At 49.8% G+C, this 18,259-nt stretch overlaps 3 protein-coding genes across 5 annotated transcripts in view; 1 reads left to right on the forward strand and 2 right to left on the reverse strand.

Annotated features, from left to right (window-relative positions):
- The first annotated feature begins 7,967 nt into the window (after positions 1–7,967).
- Positions 7,968–9,017, forward strand: LOC120895940 (prolyl 4-hydroxylase subunit alpha-1-like). The gene is made up of 2 exons (XM_040299687.1): positions 7,968–8,609; positions 8,681–9,017. The coding sequence occupies exons 1-2, from the start codon at positions 7,986–7,988 to the stop codon at positions 8,927–8,929; spliced, it is 873 nt and encodes a 290-aa protein (XP_040155621.1). The 5' UTR covers positions 7,968–7,985; the 3' UTR covers positions 8,930–9,017.
- A 975-nt stretch (positions 9,018–9,992) lies between these two features.
- On the reverse strand, positions 9,993–15,274 carry LOC120894557 (pickpocket protein 28-like). The gene is made up of 6 exons (XM_040297212.1): positions 14,365–15,274; positions 14,129–14,280; positions 13,138–13,255; positions 12,816–12,965; positions 11,192–11,396; positions 9,993–10,917 (listed from the first exon to the last, which is right to left on the reverse strand). Exons 1-6 carry the CDS (start codon positions 14,965–14,967, stop codon positions 10,472–10,474), a joined length of 1,674 nt encoding a protein of 557 aa, XP_040153146.1. The 5' UTR covers positions 14,968–15,274; the 3' UTR covers positions 9,993–10,471.
- Positions 15,275–16,124: 850 nt separating this feature from the next.
- Positions 16,125–18,259, reverse strand: part of LOC120894594 (band 4.1-like protein 4) — a 92,544-nt gene continuing 90,409 nt past the window's right edge. For all 3 annotated transcript variants that reach the window (XM_040297281.1, XM_040297282.1, XM_040297280.1), the window contains exon 14: positions 16,125–17,607. In XM_040297281.1, coding sequence (XP_040153215.1) covers positions 17,598–17,607 — 10 coding nt within the window. In that variant the 3' untranslated portion in view covers positions 16,125–17,597. The remainder of the gene's footprint in view (positions 17,608–18,259) is intronic.

Below are 18,259 nucleotides of genomic sequence, written 5' to 3' on the forward strand. Positions count from 1 at the left end.
TCCATCTACGGGTGCGATCAAGAAGGAAGACACCAACGTCGAGTTGCGCACGCAAATAATCCAGCCGTAGCAGTAGTGACACATCGCCGCCATCACGATTTTTTCGCTCGAAGGCAAACCCGCTTGGATCCAGCTTACAAGAAGAACGACGCCGCCATTTTTTGTGCACCATTTCATCGCAAGTGAGGAAACGACATTTTCTCCACCCGAGAAGGAAGACGACGCACGCGGCTTCTGAAGCGTTTTCATACCGATCGACCGCAACGACGACACCCTGGTTACGTGAACAATTAAGGTAAGATCCACCCTTTTTATTCACTACTAACCCCGACGCGGAAAGATGCAGCGCAGCCCGCAACAAGGTGCAGCGCCGGTCGCCAGCCCTGCTGTTGCCCTCAGCCCTGCGGTGGCCGCCAGTCCCGCGGTGGTCGCCAGCCCCGCAGCTGGACTCCCCACACCGAGTCCATACTTAATCGATATGACCCCTCTCGCTCGTGACGCCTCTACCGACCTTCCGGAGTTCCAAGTCGAGACCGTGAACGCCATGCGTCTCAAGCCGCCCGAATTGGATACTGCTGACATCCATACGTTCTTCTACGCCTTGGAGAACTGGTTCGACGCCTGGAATATTTCTCCGCACCATCATGTTAGACGTTTTAACATCCTGAAAACACAGATCCCTACGCGAATTCTTCCCGAGTTGCGTCCCATTCTCGACAGCGTACCAAATACCGATCGCTACGAATCCGCGAAGAAAGCCATCATACAACATTTCGAAGAGTCCCAGCGAAGCCGCCTACACCGTTTGCTATCCGAAATGAGCCTCGGCGACCGTAAGCCTTCACAACTGCTAGCCGAGATGCGGCGAACAGCAAACGGTGCAATGACCGACTCCATGTTGATCGATCTTTGGATCGGTCGGCTGCCGCCCTACGTTCAGTCCGCCGTGATCGCGTCCTCTCAAAACGCCGACGAGAAAGTTAAGGTAGCCGATTCAGTGGTCGACTCTTTCGCCTTGTACAATCGCTCCGGTCCGTACCAAACCATCGCCGAGGTGCGGAATGAGGAGGTCAACCGCCTTTCACGACAGGTAGCCGAGCTGAGTCAACGCTTAGAAACTCTAATGAAACAGAACCAAGCTCGTGAACGCTCACGGGCCCGCTCACGCTCTCGCAATCGCAACACGAACCAGGCTACTAATCCTAACACTAACGGCTATTGTTTCTACCACGACCGATACGGACAGCAAGCGCGTAACTGCCGCGCTCCGTGCTCGTTTAACAGCCGTCCTCAAAATAACGGTACTCCTACTACTTCTGCATGACGGAACGCGGGAGACGTCCAGCTTCTAGTCGATTCGATATCATCGGCCAATCATCGCCTTATTATCAAAGACTATAAAACTAACCAACCCTTCCTTATCGACACCGGCGCCGACGTCTCCGTCATACCTCGACAGCACAGCTCCGTTCCTTGCAAACCATCGACCATGAAACTATTTGCTGCTAACAGTACGCCAATCCAAGTGTATGGAGAATCACTCTACACGTTGGATCTTGGTCTTAGACGCGCCTTTCTGTGGAACTTCGTGATCGCAGATGTGGGTACCGCAATAATAGGAGCCGATTTCCTCCAGCATTTTCACCTTTTAGTGGACCTGCGCGACAAATGCCTCGTAGACGTCTTAACCAACTTACGAACGCCGGGTGTTCCGGATCTACATCCTGGGGAGCCAACCGTAAAGGTGTGCGATTCGACCTCGCCAATCGCCACCTTGTTGAGGGAATTCCCTGGGTTGACTGCACGGACCGCGCCCGGAACGCTCCTGCAATCCGACGTCACGCACCGCATAGAGACTACTGGACAACCGACCTTCGCCCGTCCGCGTAGATTGTCCCCCGAAAAATATGCTGCAGCTCGCGCCGAGTTCGAGTCTCTCGTACAGCTAGGAGTGTGCCGACCATCTAACAGCAGCTGGGCCAGTCCTCTGCACATGACGAAAAAGGCAGACGGGACGTGGCGACCCTGTGGCGACTACAGGGCCCTCAACGCGAAAACAATTCCAGATCGTTACCCACTACCTTTCTTGCAGGATTTTACTATGCATTTGCAGGGAAAAACCATCTTTTCTAAGGTTGACCTGCACAAGGCATATCACCAAATTCCGATACATCCAGAAGATATACCGAAGACGGCGATCACAACTCCCTTCGGATTGTTCGAGTTCACCACGATGCCCTTCGGCCTACGAAACGCTGCGCAGACTTTTCAGCGACTCATTCACGATGTCCTCCGAGGTCTCGACTTCGTGTTCCCATACATAGACGATATGATTGTCGCCTCGTCGTCAGAGGAAGAACACCACGAACACCTGCGCCAGCTGTTTCAGCGTCTCGAACAACACCACCTGGCCATCAATCCGGCCAAATGCGAATTCAACCGAAGAGAAATTGCCTTTCTTGGCCACTTGGTCAACGCAGAAGGGATACGTCCTCTCCCAGAACGGGTACGAGCGATCAGCGAGTTGAGTAAACCAGCGACGATAATGGAGCTGAAGAAATTCCTCGCGATGATCAAGTATTATCGACGCTTCTTGCCACATGCCCTGACGACACAAAGCATCCTACTTGAGATGACACCGGGGAACAAGAAGAAGGACAAGACACCGCTAAAGTGGACGCCCGAATCTAGTGAAGCATTCGACCGATGTAAAGAGCAGCTACAACAAGCCGCGCTTTTAGCTCACCCTGCCTTAAACGCAGAGTTGTCACTCTGGACAGACGCGTCCGACTTCGCCGCTGGAGCCGTTCTCCACCAACGTATCGACGGCCAACTCCAGCCCTTAGGATTTTTCTCCAAAAAGTTTGAGAAGGCACAGCTCAACTACTCAACATACGACCGCGAGTTGACCGCTATTTATCTGGCTGTACGACACTTTCGGTATCAGTTAGAGGGTCGTGAATTCTGCATCTACACGGACCACAAACCTTTAACTTTCGCTTTTCGCCAGACTCTTGACAGCTCTCGCCGCGTCGAGCCAGACAACTCGACTTCATTGGACAATTCTCCACCAACATTCGCCACGTATCGGGAGAAGAAAACATCACCGCCGACCTACTCTCACGAATCGAAATTGTAAACACATCACCTGCAATCGATTTTGAACGTCTCGCCGAAGAGCAAACAAACGACCCTGAGCTCGCCGATATACTCAGCGGTAAAACACGAACCGACCTTTTCCTTCAAAAAACGCCGATACCAGGAAGCACCCAATCGCTATACGCCGACTGCCCTGGTGGAATAATTCGACCGTACATCACAAGATCATTCCGGAATCAGCTTCTACACGCCGTACACGACCTTAATCAGAGCCACTGCCTGGATATCAGAGCGATTTCGCAGTGGCATGCCAACGCGCTAAGATAGGCAGACACACGAAAAGCCCGCTCGTACCGTACCCGGCCACGCAAGACAGGTTCAGCCATATAAACATCGATATCATCGGGCCATTTCCAATTAGCAACGGCAACCGATACTGCCTCACGATCATAGACCGATATACCCGCTGGCCGGAAGCTATACCGATTCCAGACATCACCGCGACTACGGTTGTATCAGCACTGCTGTACCATTGGATTGCACGATTCGGAGTTCCGTCTCACGTGACAACCGATCAGGGACGACAATTCGAGTCCTCCCTGTTCAAGGAGTTGACGCGAGCTCTTGGAACAAAACACATTCGAACGACCGCGTATCACCCGCAGGCAAACGGGTTGATCGAGAGATGGCATCGCACTCTCAAAGCTGCAATTTGCTGTAAAGATACATCGAAGTGGAGCGAACATCTCCCACTCATACTGCTCGGATTACGCACTACATTCAAGAACGACATTAATGCGTCGCCTGCAGAACTCGTGTACGGAACGACCCTCACCATTCCCGCCGAATTTCTCGTCGAAAAACCGCAACCAGCACTGGTCAACCAGTCCGACTTTGCCAAGTCACTCCGAGAAGCGATGAGCAAAATTCGACCTTCTAACACCGCCTGGCACACCAACCGAACATCGTTTGTGCACTCCGACTTGAACAAATGCTCGCATGTGTTTGTGCGCAATGACACCGTCCGTCCCGCGTTAACCACACCTTATCACGGCCCATACCAAGTACTTACTCGAAATTCAAAGTCTTTTCAGATCCTACTAAACGGACAACCATCGCTTGTGTCCGTCGACCGCCTAAAGCCAGCATATACAACCGAAGGAATAATCTCGTCAGCCCCGCAACAACCGTCACCCGACCAACTGCTGACGAGCCAACGACACGCTACTCCGGTGGCCCAACCACCGTCGACGCAACAATCGACGATGAGCCAGCGTCTCACAACTCCGATGCCCGGACCGTCGACGCTCGACCAGCTGACAACCAGCTCGGTCAAGCCAACGGCCACACAGTCGCCTTCGACCATACAGCTGCCATCGTCCAACCAGTCGTCGCTGCCGGATCAGCAGCCAACGGCCACACAGTCGCCTTCGACCATACAGCTGCCGTCAACAAACCAACCGCCGATAGCCCGGAACCGCGCCACACGAACATCACCCACGCCGTCGCTACAACCAGCCAGAGCAACCACCAGCTTCGCCCCACCACCGCCTATCTTACGCAAGGATCAAAACGTATCGACCGGTGTTACCAGATCTCAACGAAGAGTAGTAATTCCTCTGCGATACCGATAACACCGATCTAGGAGGGAATCAGTCTGGTGCGCAGAACTAACATAAAATCGGGCTAGTGCAGGGACTGCGCATAGGAGCAGGACAAACATGATAGCATGCTGCACCGCTGCTATAAAAACGGTGGCTTGCTCCATACACGCTCTCTCTCGTCCTAAACGTTTCACATCGACACGCGCATATCCGTATTCTTCTCCGGCAACTCGAACGAACAACACTAATTTTCGCGTCTCTCCCGAACTCACCGTTCCGCGGCTTAAAAGAAAAAATAAATCGAATTCTACCAAAACGGTTCGCAAAGCGTGTTGCGTGTCTCTTTAAAAAATTAGGGACCACTTTTGTGGCGCCCCTAAAACAGCATCGAGCGGGCGGAGGCAAATGTTGATAAAAACATCAACACTTCAATTGCTTGACTGTTGCTATACTACGAAACGTTGCACAACATGCGGAAGATTCTTTGTCGTCTTTGAAGAGTTACCCGTCGTAGGAAGATGCTATCGTTTTGATGACTGAACGATCAAGAACGTCCGTTGTTGAAGCGGAAATTGTTATAATTTATTAAATACCAAGATACCAAGAATCTGTCAAGTTCGTCTCGTTTACCTTGGGATGCATTACAACATCCACACTGAATCGCAACAGTTATTGGCAGCATGCTATTCTGTGTGCAACGTAGTTTGCTCAAAATTCCACCAATGCCCTAGGTCTCTGGGTGGTCTAACAAAGGTGCCCTGGAATTGTATGAGCAGGGCCTACTGGAATGTCATCGTGTGGCAGCCTGTGTACCGGTCAGCCTGTGGACCGGTCAGCAATGCGATTGTTGCCTGTTGTCATGGGTCAGCAATCGTTGTCAGCGGCTGTCCGGCGCTCTGTAGATCGGATGACTCAAAACACCGGCTGTCATGTTGTGATGGAGGCTCATGTTAGGGGAGATGTCGAAAATGAAGCGACCGTAGCATCAGTCCGTTCAATTATCCAGGCCCGGGGTTGGCCAAGTCTTGCTGATAGCGACTAACCATTAGAGGATTCACAACATGGATATCCTTGTTTTAGTCTCGGTACAGATAGCAGGTAGAATACACTCTCCCATCTTACTCCGGTACTCACTTTTGATTGACCTCAGTGGGGCGAAAATGAAGCGATTCTACCGGCACACTTCCTAACCCCGGGCCCGGGGTTACCTATTCCTGAAGCACAACAAAGAAAGATGCAGCTAACCAATGTGCAAAACCAGTTCTCCAATCTCCGATCGAATGATACGCTTCGGAAGGGCGTAGCTCTACTCCAAGAAGCGTACCGGGGCGAAGAGCGCAGAGCATTGCATCGCTGTTATTCTTCGGACACAAGACGCACTTGCGGTTGAGCGGCGTCGATGCAAAGTACACCACTTGAAGGAGCAAGCTCTGATTAATCACTGAACATGAACAGACGGTGTAGCATGCATTAAACATTAAAGCCGGACTGTTCGATAGTGGAATCGCATTACAAAGAAGGGGTTACGATCACCATCGCAAGCATGGCGGGGCCATTCGTCGGAAAATGGGGCGAAGGAGCGAGGAAAAATTCGATTAGAAAAACAATACGCCGTGTGACCCCTTTTGTGGGGTAGCAAAAATTATGAAAAAAAGGACGACCGCGTGCACACTTTGGTAAATATTTGCCCAAAAAGCCCCGAAGCAAAACGCAAACAGGCACACACATACACGAGCACACACGCACACGCAATCTGCACGTGAGTAGTGAAGTTTGTTCATCCGTCTAGGATAGGACGAGCGGCACGAGTTTTGTTACATCGCTCGAAGCCTTTTCACGTGGTCATGTGTGTTTTTGTATGTCTGTGTGTGTGAGTGGGTGGATTGGGGTTGAATTGCTAAAGGTAATAAAAAAAACACACACACACACACCAACATGTATTAGATTTCTGCTGATGGGTTGGAAAATTTTCCTTCACCCCGTACCAAACCCCGGAATGTTGCCCTTTGAACTTTGCGCCATGAAGCAATGTGTAAAGAACTGTGATCGGCCCTCGGCTCATTGTTGACTGGGAAAACAATTTATCCGGCGGTACACATTTATCGTTATGATTGGATTTCATAGCAACTAAATATTTCATGCATTTCATTCGTGAATTCATTCCGCACCTCCTCCGCGCGCTCACCCCTGAATACACCCCACTCTGTTTGTGTGTGTGTGTGTGCGATTTTCTTTATTAAAACAGACAGGGAGGAAACTGCACGGCCAGTGCCCTGGCTGCATTGGGGAAGAGAGCAAAAAAGGATTCATTTCAGTGCACTGTTTGATATTGCGAAATGGACCCGTTACGCCCCCTTTTGTCTTTTGGTCGAGAAAATGGAGCGTGCAGAGATGAGCCATGGGTCAGGAACAAATGGGGAGGGGTAGAAACAAAAATGCAGCAACAATATTCAGCCCCCTACGTCACCCGGGGAAACCCGGACGCCTCTGGGAGTCGTCGGACGATTTGCAAACGCTGCGTGTACCTGTTCGCGCCGAATGGATGCCAATGTGTGCAGCACGGGAAATCGATCAATTCCAGTAAAAGAAGGAGAGTCGAAGGGGGTGGTGCATATGAAATGAAGCGAATGCAAACGGCCTGTGTGTGTTTTTTTTCCTTCTTCTCATCGAAATGCACCATTGATATTGCTCCATCCATTCATTCCATCCATCGATCCAGCGATTCGAATGCCAAAATCTCATCCCCCGTGTGAAGCTGCATTCGCCCTCTCGCCAGGGTTTGCAGTTCGGACGGCCGGTTTTAGTGCAGCTCGAAATGGAATTTATATTGATTCGAGCACAATCGGTCCAGGTGGTGAATTGAGAAGGGGTTTTGGAGTTGTTTTTTCGTTGGCGAGAGCAACAGCACATCATCACCATAACATAATGGTTGGTTTCGTCACCTTTCGAACCCTTTTGCAAATGAATAGGAATTAAGGGATGTCTCTCTGCGTGTGTGTGTGGGGTTTGAGGGTTAAAATCCGTCGTGTCGATTGGGGTGTTTTTAATGGTTTGAGAATTTCGCTGTAATTATGAGCGTGGGTTATTGCTGTTTGCTGAGGCAGATCTCCCCTAACGAGAAGAAAACTGAGATATTCGAGTGCTGCTACTACTTCTGTGTGTGTGTATTTGAAGGTGTTTGAACAACTGTCAATGAAAAAAGCGCGCGGGACACGTCGGTCTTCTCGATACTTCATCCCACGGCTCATTCGCTCACGTTTCGGCCTAACTGAAGTATTAAGAATGAATCAGAGAATCCAGTGCCTGTTGGTGATAGTGGTTGCCGTCGCCGGCATCGGTGCAAAAGACTCAGCGACCCGTAATGGCGCAGCCAACGAGACCAACGGCGGCGAGGAACGGGTGGTTACGATCCAGATGGATCCGTACATGGACCTGTGCCGGGGGGTGTACGTACCGCCGCCGTCACTGACCAGCTCCCTGTACTGCTGGTACGATGTGCGCAACGCGCACAGTGTCATCTCCCCTTCGAAGGTGGAGGCGCTCAGCAACGATCCGTTCGTGGCACTGTTCCACGAGTTTGTGCACGATGGCGAGATCGCCCAGCTGCAGGCGCTGGGCAGCATGCACATCATGCAGTCGGGCCCGAGCAACGATAGCTGGCTGCCGGTGTTTTACGAGAACCATCAGACGTACACGCTGCACGATCGGGACCACCCGGTGGTGGAGCGGCTCACGAAGCGCATCGAGCGGCGGACGGGCCTGAGCTGTGACACGGCCGAAGACCTGAAGGTGATCTACAACGAGGTCGGCGCGTTCAAGACGGCCGCACTGGATGCGATCCACACGAAGGAGGACGCCCAGCGCTTTGCCTATGCGGGCGATCGGCTAGCGACGATGCTGTTTTTCGTGAGTAACTTTGTAGCGAAACGGGGCGATTGCACGATCTTGCTCACGCTGAACAACACTCCAACTTTTAGCTAAGCGATGTCACCAACGGAGGATACACCATTTTCCCCAAGCTGCGGGTTGCGATTCGCCCGCAGAAGGGTACGGCGGCGTTCTGGTACAACCTGAAGGACACCGGGGAGGGCAACGTGCAGATGAAGTACAGCATCTGCCCGCTGCAGGACGACCAAAAGTGGACGGCAAAGAAGCTGATCCACACGCGAGGCAACGAGCTGCGCCAGCTTTGCCGGCCCGAATCGGCACCAAAGAGTGAGAAGTAATGAGGAGCGCTTGGCTGCCACGTGAACACGTCACTTCCTCGAATCTCTTGACCAGCGACGCGGAAGGGGGGTGAAATAAACTGGAAAACCAAACAAACGTTAATTGGTGTAAGGTAGAGCTACATGCGAACAGGACACGTGTTCCTGTTGCTTGGGATCTCAGGGAAAAGTTCAGGGAAAATAACTAAAATGGTTACATATTCATTCGTTACCAACTATACCAACTAGTGATGGGAAAACTGAAGTTTTTGTCGGAATCGAATCTGGCTAGTTTCGAAGTTTTCTAGAATCGATTCCGGATTGTAGGCCTGGAATCATTTTCCGGAATTGATTCCAGAATCGGTTCCGGAATTTGTTCTGAATTTGGTTCCGGAGTTGGTACCGGAATTGGGCTCCAGAAACGGCACCGGAATCGGTTCCGGAATCGGCTCCAGAATTGAAATCGGCTCCAGAATTGGAATCGGCTCTGGAATTGGAATAGACTCTAGAATTGGAATCAGCTCCGGAATTTGTGCCGGAACTGGTTCGGGAATGGGTTCCGGAATCGGCTCCAGAATCGGAATTGGTTCCAAAACAGGTTCCGGAATCGGCTCCAGAATTGGCTTCGAAATCAAATGCTTCGATACGGAGTCGGTTTCGGCATCTCCATAAGAATAGGAGCATGGGTACAATGGTGTTACGTATTGATATCCGCAAAGAATCATAAGTTTCTTGTATAAGATCCATTCTCATGGAGATTTACGGATTGATTTCGTTTCTGAAACATCATACCTCAATTCAAGAACTGATTCTTATTCCGAAGATAATTCCATTTCTGTAGTCAATTCTGAATCCGTTTCCGGAGCAAATTGCGATTCCCTGGTTGATTTCCTATTCCGGAGCCGATTCCGATTCTAGAACCGAATTAGTATCGGAATCGGCTCTTGAAATGATTCCGAACACAGAATCGGAATCGAGTAGGTCTGATTTCGAGCGCCCACCACTAATACCAACCATGTAACTGTTTAGTTTGTTAAATCAGAGCTTCTTTCTTAGTATTGAAAAACAACCCTCAACACAAGGCTGCAAGAAGTGCTGGTACTGTTTTATTTGCCCTTTTGTGTTACCCAGTGCCGCTACCTCAGCGTTGTGTCATCATGTCCGGGGTGCGCTTAGTTGCTGTACTCATTTAAAGTGCTGGTGAATAAATTAAAAACCACCGCTGGACACTTGCCACGACCAATTCGTCCACAATTCGGTGTGGTTGGCCGCTGCGTACACATGCCCCACCGCCGCCACTAAAACAGTCACTAAAAGCCGCACCATCTCGAGCATTCCCCCTCGAAACGGAGCCTGCAAAGCGTTTGTTGATGTGGGCAAAATGGGTCCTTGCGGCCAGCCTGCTCTTGCTCCGTCGAGTGTTAATTGGAGTGCGAAAAACAATGCCCCGTAACTAGCATAGCTATGTTTTTGGCATAAGCGTTCTTTTTTGTTTGTTTCTCTGCGTATGTGTGTGTGTGTTTTACCACTGGACAACCAACTCCAACAAACACACACTGAACTTTACTGCAGTAGTTCTAGGTTCGGCATGCGCGACCGGAGCGCCCCGGCACTCCACGAGCGGGTCGCAAACACCAGCACCAGCTGCCGGCCGACAAAGTAAACAACCTCCATTAGGGTTATCAGCGACATGCCGGCCATGATGCCGAACATACCGCCAAAGTTGCTGAATATCTCGAACCAGTAGTAGGCCACGTTCTGCTTGTACATCCACGTTTCCGGCTGGCCGAAGAAGATGCGCACAACCGCGACGTCCGCCACGTTGTCGATGCCGGCCGTCACGCTGAAACCGCCCCGACGGGATCGCACCAGCGGCAGGTTGGAGGCAGTGATCTGATACTTGCTCGCCGAGCAGGACGGCAAACACTCCGGACAGTAGAGCGACTCCTCCATCTCCTTCTCCAGCCCCGGTATCTGCACGATGTCCGTTATCACGGTTGACCATTTGACTGGTTTTGGCGGGGGGGAGGGGGGGGTAGATTTGGGGGTGGGGGTTTGGTGTACATTAACCCAAATCACACACACCAACCGGCACCAAAGTTAAACAGTAAGCAACAAAAGGGGGAACGAAAATGGGAAACGATATCAAAAACATTATTATCACTCTGGATCTCCCCCCAAAAAGCGTCCTTTAGCCCTTTAGCGGCATTCCGAGCGATTAATTCTGTTAAGGATAATTTTACGGCACCCGATCCCCCTGTCACCCGTTCAAAGCGCACTCACTCTTGTACTTGCTCAGGCAGGCGATGTGCTGGAGATTGCAGGTCGTTACGGATTTGCTGCTGGCCGTCGCACCCGCCGTCGGCATGTAGAACGGTACGCACTCGCACAGCGCCATCACGCTCCGGAGCCGGCAGGCGGCGACACAGTTGCTGCGGCCATAGTTGGCACCGTACTTTAGCAGCTCGTTGCGGAACACGCACTGGCGCTGCAAAATTGACGGAAAGGAAGAAGCAGTAGCATCGGCAGGTTAGAATCCAGGCTTCATTCCCCGAAAACTGTGTGGCGCTTGGCGCCCCCGGGGTCCGCAGTGTATAAATTATCATTTAGGAAGGGCGGCAGGCAGTCAAGGGTGCATGCATACACGCGGTGCTCGTGATAATGGGCGCTTGGTGGGTTTGTGGGAGCAGCGTGGGAACCGCCCAACTATGGCTAGCAGCTGTTCGGTGGCAGCCCTCGCTTGACGCGATACACACATGCCTGTCTGTGGCGTGTAGTGCAAACTGCACGGTGCATAAATATTGTTCTGCGGTTGTTGTTGCTGTTGGGTCGACTCCCGAAACATGCTGTCCACCGTAAACCGGGGGTTAATGGCAAACAATCTCCGACCGACCGCCCTCGTCGTAACGATATGTGCGGTCTGTTGGGCATCGTTTCTTCGCTGGTTCGGGACGATGCTCCGGAGACAGAAGCCACGGGCGCGTTTGAGTTGTCCTGGCCGGTCGGTTTGGGTGTGTGTGTTGGAGCCACGATGCAATTGTGAATGGTTCGAAAGATAACTCAACCATAACCCGCAGATGCAGATCATTAGCATCATTTGCCATGTAAATATTTGTTTGCATTCCCATTTGTCAAGGTTTTTTTTTCTGATGAAACATACCCGACGACTTTAGAATGGCTACTTCTATACCAAAAGTCACCAACAAGACGCTATTTAGACGTGCCCCCTTTTTTCTATGCTACACATTTCTAAAACTCTACTCAGCCAAACATATTGAACAGTCCGAAACACAAAAATTCCAACCCACGAATCTCGAAACCGAACCGACTAATTGGATTATGAGCAAACTGCAAACCCGCTTTTTTTTTGTTTGCTGCTCGTGGTAACCCTTTTACCAGGTGTTCTAGAGCACTTGGTACTGTGCAATTTCGATGCATTCCGAAGGTAGTACCTCGATATGGCACCGGCGCATCGGCAGTGAATCGGTACCGATGTGGTGCATCCTGTGTTTGTAGCGCTGTCTTCCCAGCGGATGTGATTCCGGAGCTGCTCGAATTCAGCTGGCAATCCTCACAATACCACCACCGCGTCCGGGGAAGCGGAGGCTATCAGCACTATACAGTACCTCAGCACATCCCTACCGGCCCCAGAGTGCATCATCATCGCTGACTGCATTCGCTTCGAAATAAATTAATTACCATCCGCTGTTCCCGTGCTCCGGTCCGACCGCGGGAGCGCCCACATTAGCTGGTTCAGTTCGTTTTGGGGTGCTTGGGCATTTTTTGTTGTTGCCGGTCCCTTTAGGTGGTAGGACGCAACGAACGTACCCGATAGTGCACCTGAGATGCACTCTCGTTGCAAGCGCTCTGCTGGTGGTGTAGTGTGGTGCATCGTGCTGTAGCTTACCTTCTGTCTCGAGTAGCGCAGCACATCCGGCTCACTGTTGATGGTGATGGCATCAACCCGAATGAACGTTTCCGTGCCGAGGTGGACGAATTGCTCGTTTACCCCGCCGGCGGTACTGTCCGGGACTTCGTGCGGGTTGAAAATCTGCAGCTGGATAGGGGGGAGGAAAGCATACGGTTCGTTACATGAGCCACGTGGTCATGAGACGACGACAACAGTGAGCACGATCATTGAGAAGGCATGGGAACAAGGGGAGAGGGATGCATTGCTAGAGGAAAGGGTTAAAGGAGAGCCAGAGCTAGTTAAGTAATGGGGAGCGTACGTTGAAGCCGATGTTGTTGAACAAGTTGTAGAAATAGTCATTAGAGGAGCCATTCAGCAGCAGCACCAATCCCATTTCCGGTCCAGTAACGTCCAAAAAGTACGACGGTGGATGAATCCTGCACAGTAGAAGCGGGTAGAACAAGTGGATTGGAACGATTGGATGAGGAGTATTTCAATTTTTGGCAAAAGCTATTACGTGTAACTTGATTGTGTACGTTAGTGTGTGTGTGTAAATGGGTTTTGTGTAGTACTAAAACGAACATAAAATTCTTATTTTCTACTTGAAACTGTGATACGCGTGTGAAAAACTAATCAAAGCAAAGTTTAGAGCAAAGCAAAATGTACCTATTGATATGCTAGAGCCACATATTCCACCAATTATGTATCAATAATTGATCAGTAGCATCACATTGAAGATAGTGATTTGAATAGCTTTGTAAATTGTTTGAATGTTTGAACAGAGCTGTGTTTAACACATTAATTAGCGATTGAAAGATTGTTTTTCCAAGCAGATTGCATCAATTCAGGAACTTTGCCATGTGTATTGCATACTTTTAGGCAGATATTGTAACATTCCGCTTCAACAACCTTTACAAATCTTGGGGAATCTACTTGGGGTATTCTGTAGCTGGGAAGCCACCGACATTGACTTGAAGTATTATTAAAACAGCACGAAACAAAAGCTTTTGTAATGCTACACTGTTTCAGAATTCAAAACTACAACCACCAACCGTAAAGTTTTGGTACCGTGCTGTATAAAGTTTCGCCTGCACATCGCATGTCTGTTGAGCAAAGTTTCCCATTAGCATCCGGGCGAGATGTGCGGGAAAAGGATATGCTTCGCTGGAACTCAGCACGCTCCATTGAACCTTGGTAAGCGCTCTCACACGTCCACAGGTACACATACACACATCTACCAAGTGTGCAATTTTTCGAACAAAAATTAAGAGCTACTTTGCTTGCTACCACCGTGCCGCAGCATTTCTTACTCGTTATCTTCGGTGTGGCCGATAAAGTTGAACGTGCAGCAAAATCCGTACTGCGTGCGGCGCACCTCGATCATATCGTTCCGCAGCATGCACGGCAGCTCGATGCTTTTCCAAAAGCAGCGCAGCAGCATATCCTCACACCGGGGCGATAGCTGCAATGGCACACAGGGAGGGGGCTCCAGTTACCATTTGCACTCCCTCTTTCGGTTCGTTCGGGCCCTACCCACCTAACCTACCTTTTCGAGCGTTTCCAGCGCATTGTACATGCCGGTGCTGTTGCTCACATCGTTCAGATCGAGAAACTCCTGCAGCCGGGTCATCTGGTGCAGATTTTCGTAGTCAAAGTCGTACAGCTTGCCGAGCAGGGCGATCTGCTCGAGAAAGTAGCTCGCGTTGCGCCGCTCGGCATCCCGCCCGGCCAGCTGGCCCGCGTACCGGACGGCGGCGGCTCGCGAGATGCGATTGTTGTTGCAGAGCGAGATCGCCGGAAACGGTACCAGCACGATCGGGTAGATCGTATCGTGCAGCGTCGTTATCAGCGGGTTGGCCGTAAACTTCCCCCAGGCCGAGATGATGATCGCGATCAGTGTGGCCGCCTCGAGGATTAGCATCAGCAGCCAGAACAGCCGCTCCGAGAGGCTGCGATCTTGCTGCGCCAGCTGTCGGTAGCAGTGGGCGGTGATGCTGTTGAACAGCTGCAGCAGCTCCTCCTTGAAGCGGTACCGCTCCCGCAGCCGACCACGTGTCGGTGGTGGTAGGCCGTCCTTGTGCGGTGTGCCGACCGTCACGCTGGAGATGGTGGATAATTTCCGCCGCTTCTGGGCGTTCGCTTTTATCATGTTTTGGGGAGTGGTGGTTTGGTCGGAGCGGCGAAGTGATGATGTTTTTATTTAAATATCGATTTCACTGCACAGACACTTCCCACACTTCTTTGCAGTTCGATGAAAGTCAGCGGGATGGCAATCCTTTTAATAACAGACACAGCAGTTCAGTCTGTCATGCATTTCCCTGTTTTTGCGCGCTTGCCAAAGCAACCCCTCAGCTCGGAGGGGAGTCGTCAAAGCTCAAAGTCGTCCCGCAAAGACTGTCTGTCGTGCACCGAGATCAAAGTCACACTGCGGGACACTGCCCGGGCTTCCCGGAGGGCGGTACGAATCGACAAATGTCAATACCGAGAGCATCAGCAATAGGAAGGATGATTGTTTTTACATCACCCCTCACGCGCCATCTCCTCTAACCACACAAAACGCTGTGTGTCGCTCGTCTGGCGGTGTTTGGTTTCGGTATCAAATATTTATTTTACATGCTTCCTCTGCCAGCCGGTGGCATGCAAAATGCAACTCCAATAGGGCGAACGATTAGAACGGAGGAAGGATGAGACCCTCAACGCCATTACGAATGATTTGTGGGGGGGGATGGCGGTACAGGAAAGAAATAAACGAACCTCTCGAGAGAGACCGTGGTGCCGGAATCAGTTTCCGGTAATGACATGTTCTGCTCATCGGAGCTCTGCTACAGCTGTCATTAATATTCATGCCATCATGCTATTTTTGCCAAACCGAACCGTTGGCTGGGAGCGTCAGAAAAAGTGTGTGTGTGCGTGTAGCAATAACCCATCGTTTTGAACTTTCGCTATCAACCGTGTCTTTCCTCATAATGATGGCCGCTGTGAATGGGCTTTGGCTGGTGGAAATATTGTGTGCTTCATATTTTATGGCTCAATAAATGCGTCGTAGTGGGAAGTGATGTACTTTTCGATGTAGCATGTTTTCCCATAACGATTGAAAGTATTGCGGGAAATGGTGTCGCGCTGGGGGTTGATTGGGTTTAATTACTGGACGATGTGACCTGGTTGAAAACGAGCGATGGCTGCTATTAAGCAGAGGAACCAGTAACAATTAATGCTTCTACATTGTACCCATGCTAAATCTTGCACACTTACCTGTCTCTGAGTGGCCTGTTTCGGAGCGAAATTCATGTTGAAAGAAGGTTAGGGTTGTGCTTATGTTTACAATCCAATTTTCCTTTTTATTGAGTTTCACAGTGTTTGAAGAAGTGAGTTTTGTTGTTGAATGATCGATTCGATAAAAAAACGAATGTGTACACATACATGCAATGGTTTACGATCCGATTTATGCGACAGTTTGAACGGGACACCTACAGAGAAGTATTCAAAAACGGGGGGGAAAACGTACACCGCCCCAGTGTCCCAAACATCAAGAGCACTTCAGCATAATCTGCGTTCGTGTGTTGATGCCACGATTTGACCACGCGGTGTGGGTTGCGCCAAGATGCATCAACAAGGCCGCTCTTACTCCTGCGTAACACCATGGAAGGGTAGGCAAGAGTGCGCAATAACAGCAGGAAAACATAGAATCAAGGTCTGCAATTGGAGAACGAACAGATTCAGACACACCTAACAGTAAGATATATAAGCGGGTTGTGAAGAAACGGACGATAGCGGCTAAGCTTACTGTTATGCTTTCCCTCAACCCGCCCCTCACAAGCGAGAAGGGGAGGGGGAAGACACACTCACACGTACATCGAAAACTTAAACACTACCGATGGATGATAATAAATTGTGATCAAAACCACGGGTCACACTCGCTAGCGCCTGGAGCCTTGACACGCGCTCCTAATACCTAACACACATGCACATCGAGAATGTCTCACTCTTTCGTTAGTTACTCCTATACTCCTAGGGCTTAGCCTAACCTGCTTACTGTGTAGTTCGATTTTTTGTTTACCATTCTTTTGATTTACGCATTTACCGCCCTCTCTTTTCATCTTTTTGGTTCTGGATTGCATTAGTGGTACTGCCGTTTTGTGTTTAAAAAGAAAAGTACATACCTACATACTACCGTGTGACCGTCGTCGTCCACTTGCACTCGTCGATCACATCTATCCCTTGCCGTCCCGCTCTGAGGTTAATACATGCATATATGTTAATGTCGATAAAAAGAAGCCTCCCCAACGCTAATGCTCCAGCCATAATACTCCGCTAAGAAACCGCTCCTTGCCACGTATTGGGGTTTTTGGTAGTTCCGAACAGTGTCATAACTAACCGACCGTCGGTGCCGGTTATCGACACATCCTGCTCGATGAGGATCTAACGTCTAAGTGGAGTGGTTGTAATTTTACATACTCGTGGCACTTTGCAAACTCCACAACACACAAACGCGCGCGCTCGCTACTGTTTATTTCTTATTCCCAATGTGTGTCTGGTGGTGGAAGCATTGTTGTGAGACGATACATTTTTGATTATTAAACAGCCAAAAAACTGTTACACATTTTTAAAAAATGGACAAACGGCTACAGATCTTCCGAACGGTTGCTGCTACTTTTCACTCAGTTTGCCATGTTGCGGTCGGTTCGCTTGCCGTGTTTAGTCAGTGGAGAGCCATTTCCATGCGGCTTGAGAGGAGCGATTCGATGACAATTTATAATTCCGTGCTCATTTCACCCATAATTACTGGGCCCTGTTGGAGAATGGAAGAGAGCAAGATATGATTTGTGTTAGCTGATATTGGTAAAGGAAGTGTAATGAAACAATCATGGTGGTTGGTGTAGTTTGTTGTCGCAATCCTGCTGGCATCACGCTGGGAACATTTTGAAAGCATCCTCTTGCAGGTAGTTTGGCGTATGTTTTCGAGTAGTTTGTTCTGTTGCTGAACCCGAAAGCACTGTGAATGTTGGTTACTAAAGCAAACGTATTTACATCCTAGACAATGGGTTTAAGCTACAGGGTCTATGGCTTAGCGGGTGTTTAGGTGTTTGCACATTGTTAAGTGTAGAATGTGTCATTATTGACCAAGAGAGTGGCACTCAGATAGTGTCTAAATTTGGTTTTAATTTCTAAGTACTTAAAGATTTAACTCTACTTATAGTTGGAAATGTTTCTACGTTATACTTGGTGCAAATTTGTACAAAATACTAGCAACTTTCGTCTCGTCATACAACTCGTAAGGGAATCGTTTGTAAAACATTAAATTCACTTAAAGCTTAAATGTGTTTATTGGAAGAAAAATAATGCTAATATAGTGATAAATTGACTGAAACAGTTGAAACCTTTTTTGTTGCAAACATCTGTACTATCATACAAACATGCATGTTTGTAAAAGCAATCATATA

This window comes from Anopheles arabiensis, chromosome 2, assembly GCF_016920715.1.
Source record: "Anopheles arabiensis isolate DONGOLA chromosome 2, AaraD3, whole genome shotgun sequence".
Taxonomy (NCBI): Eukaryota; Metazoa; Arthropoda; class Insecta; order Diptera; family Culicidae; genus Anopheles; species Anopheles arabiensis.

Coding starts and splice junctions, on each gene's coding strand:
- LOC120895940 (XM_040299687.1), top strand. CDS start 7,986: ATGAATCAGAGAATCCAGTGCCTGTTGGTGATAGTGGTTGCCGTCGCC. Junction 8,610..8,680: donor TAGCGACGATGCTGTTTTTC/GTGAGTAACTTT, acceptor TCCAACTTTTAG/CTAAGCGATGTCACCAACGG.
- LOC120894557 (XM_040297212.1), bottom strand. CDS start 14,967: ATGATAAAAGCGAACGCCCAGAAGCGGCGGAAATTATCCACCATCTCC. Junction 14,281..14,364: donor CGCTGGAAACGCTCGAAAAG/GTAGGTTAGGTG, acceptor GTGCCATTGCAG/CTATCGCCCCGGTGTGAGGA. Junction 10,918..11,191: donor CTGCCTGAGCAAGTACAAGA/GTGAGTGCGCTT, acceptor CGCCAAAACCAG/TCAAATGGTCAACCGTGATA.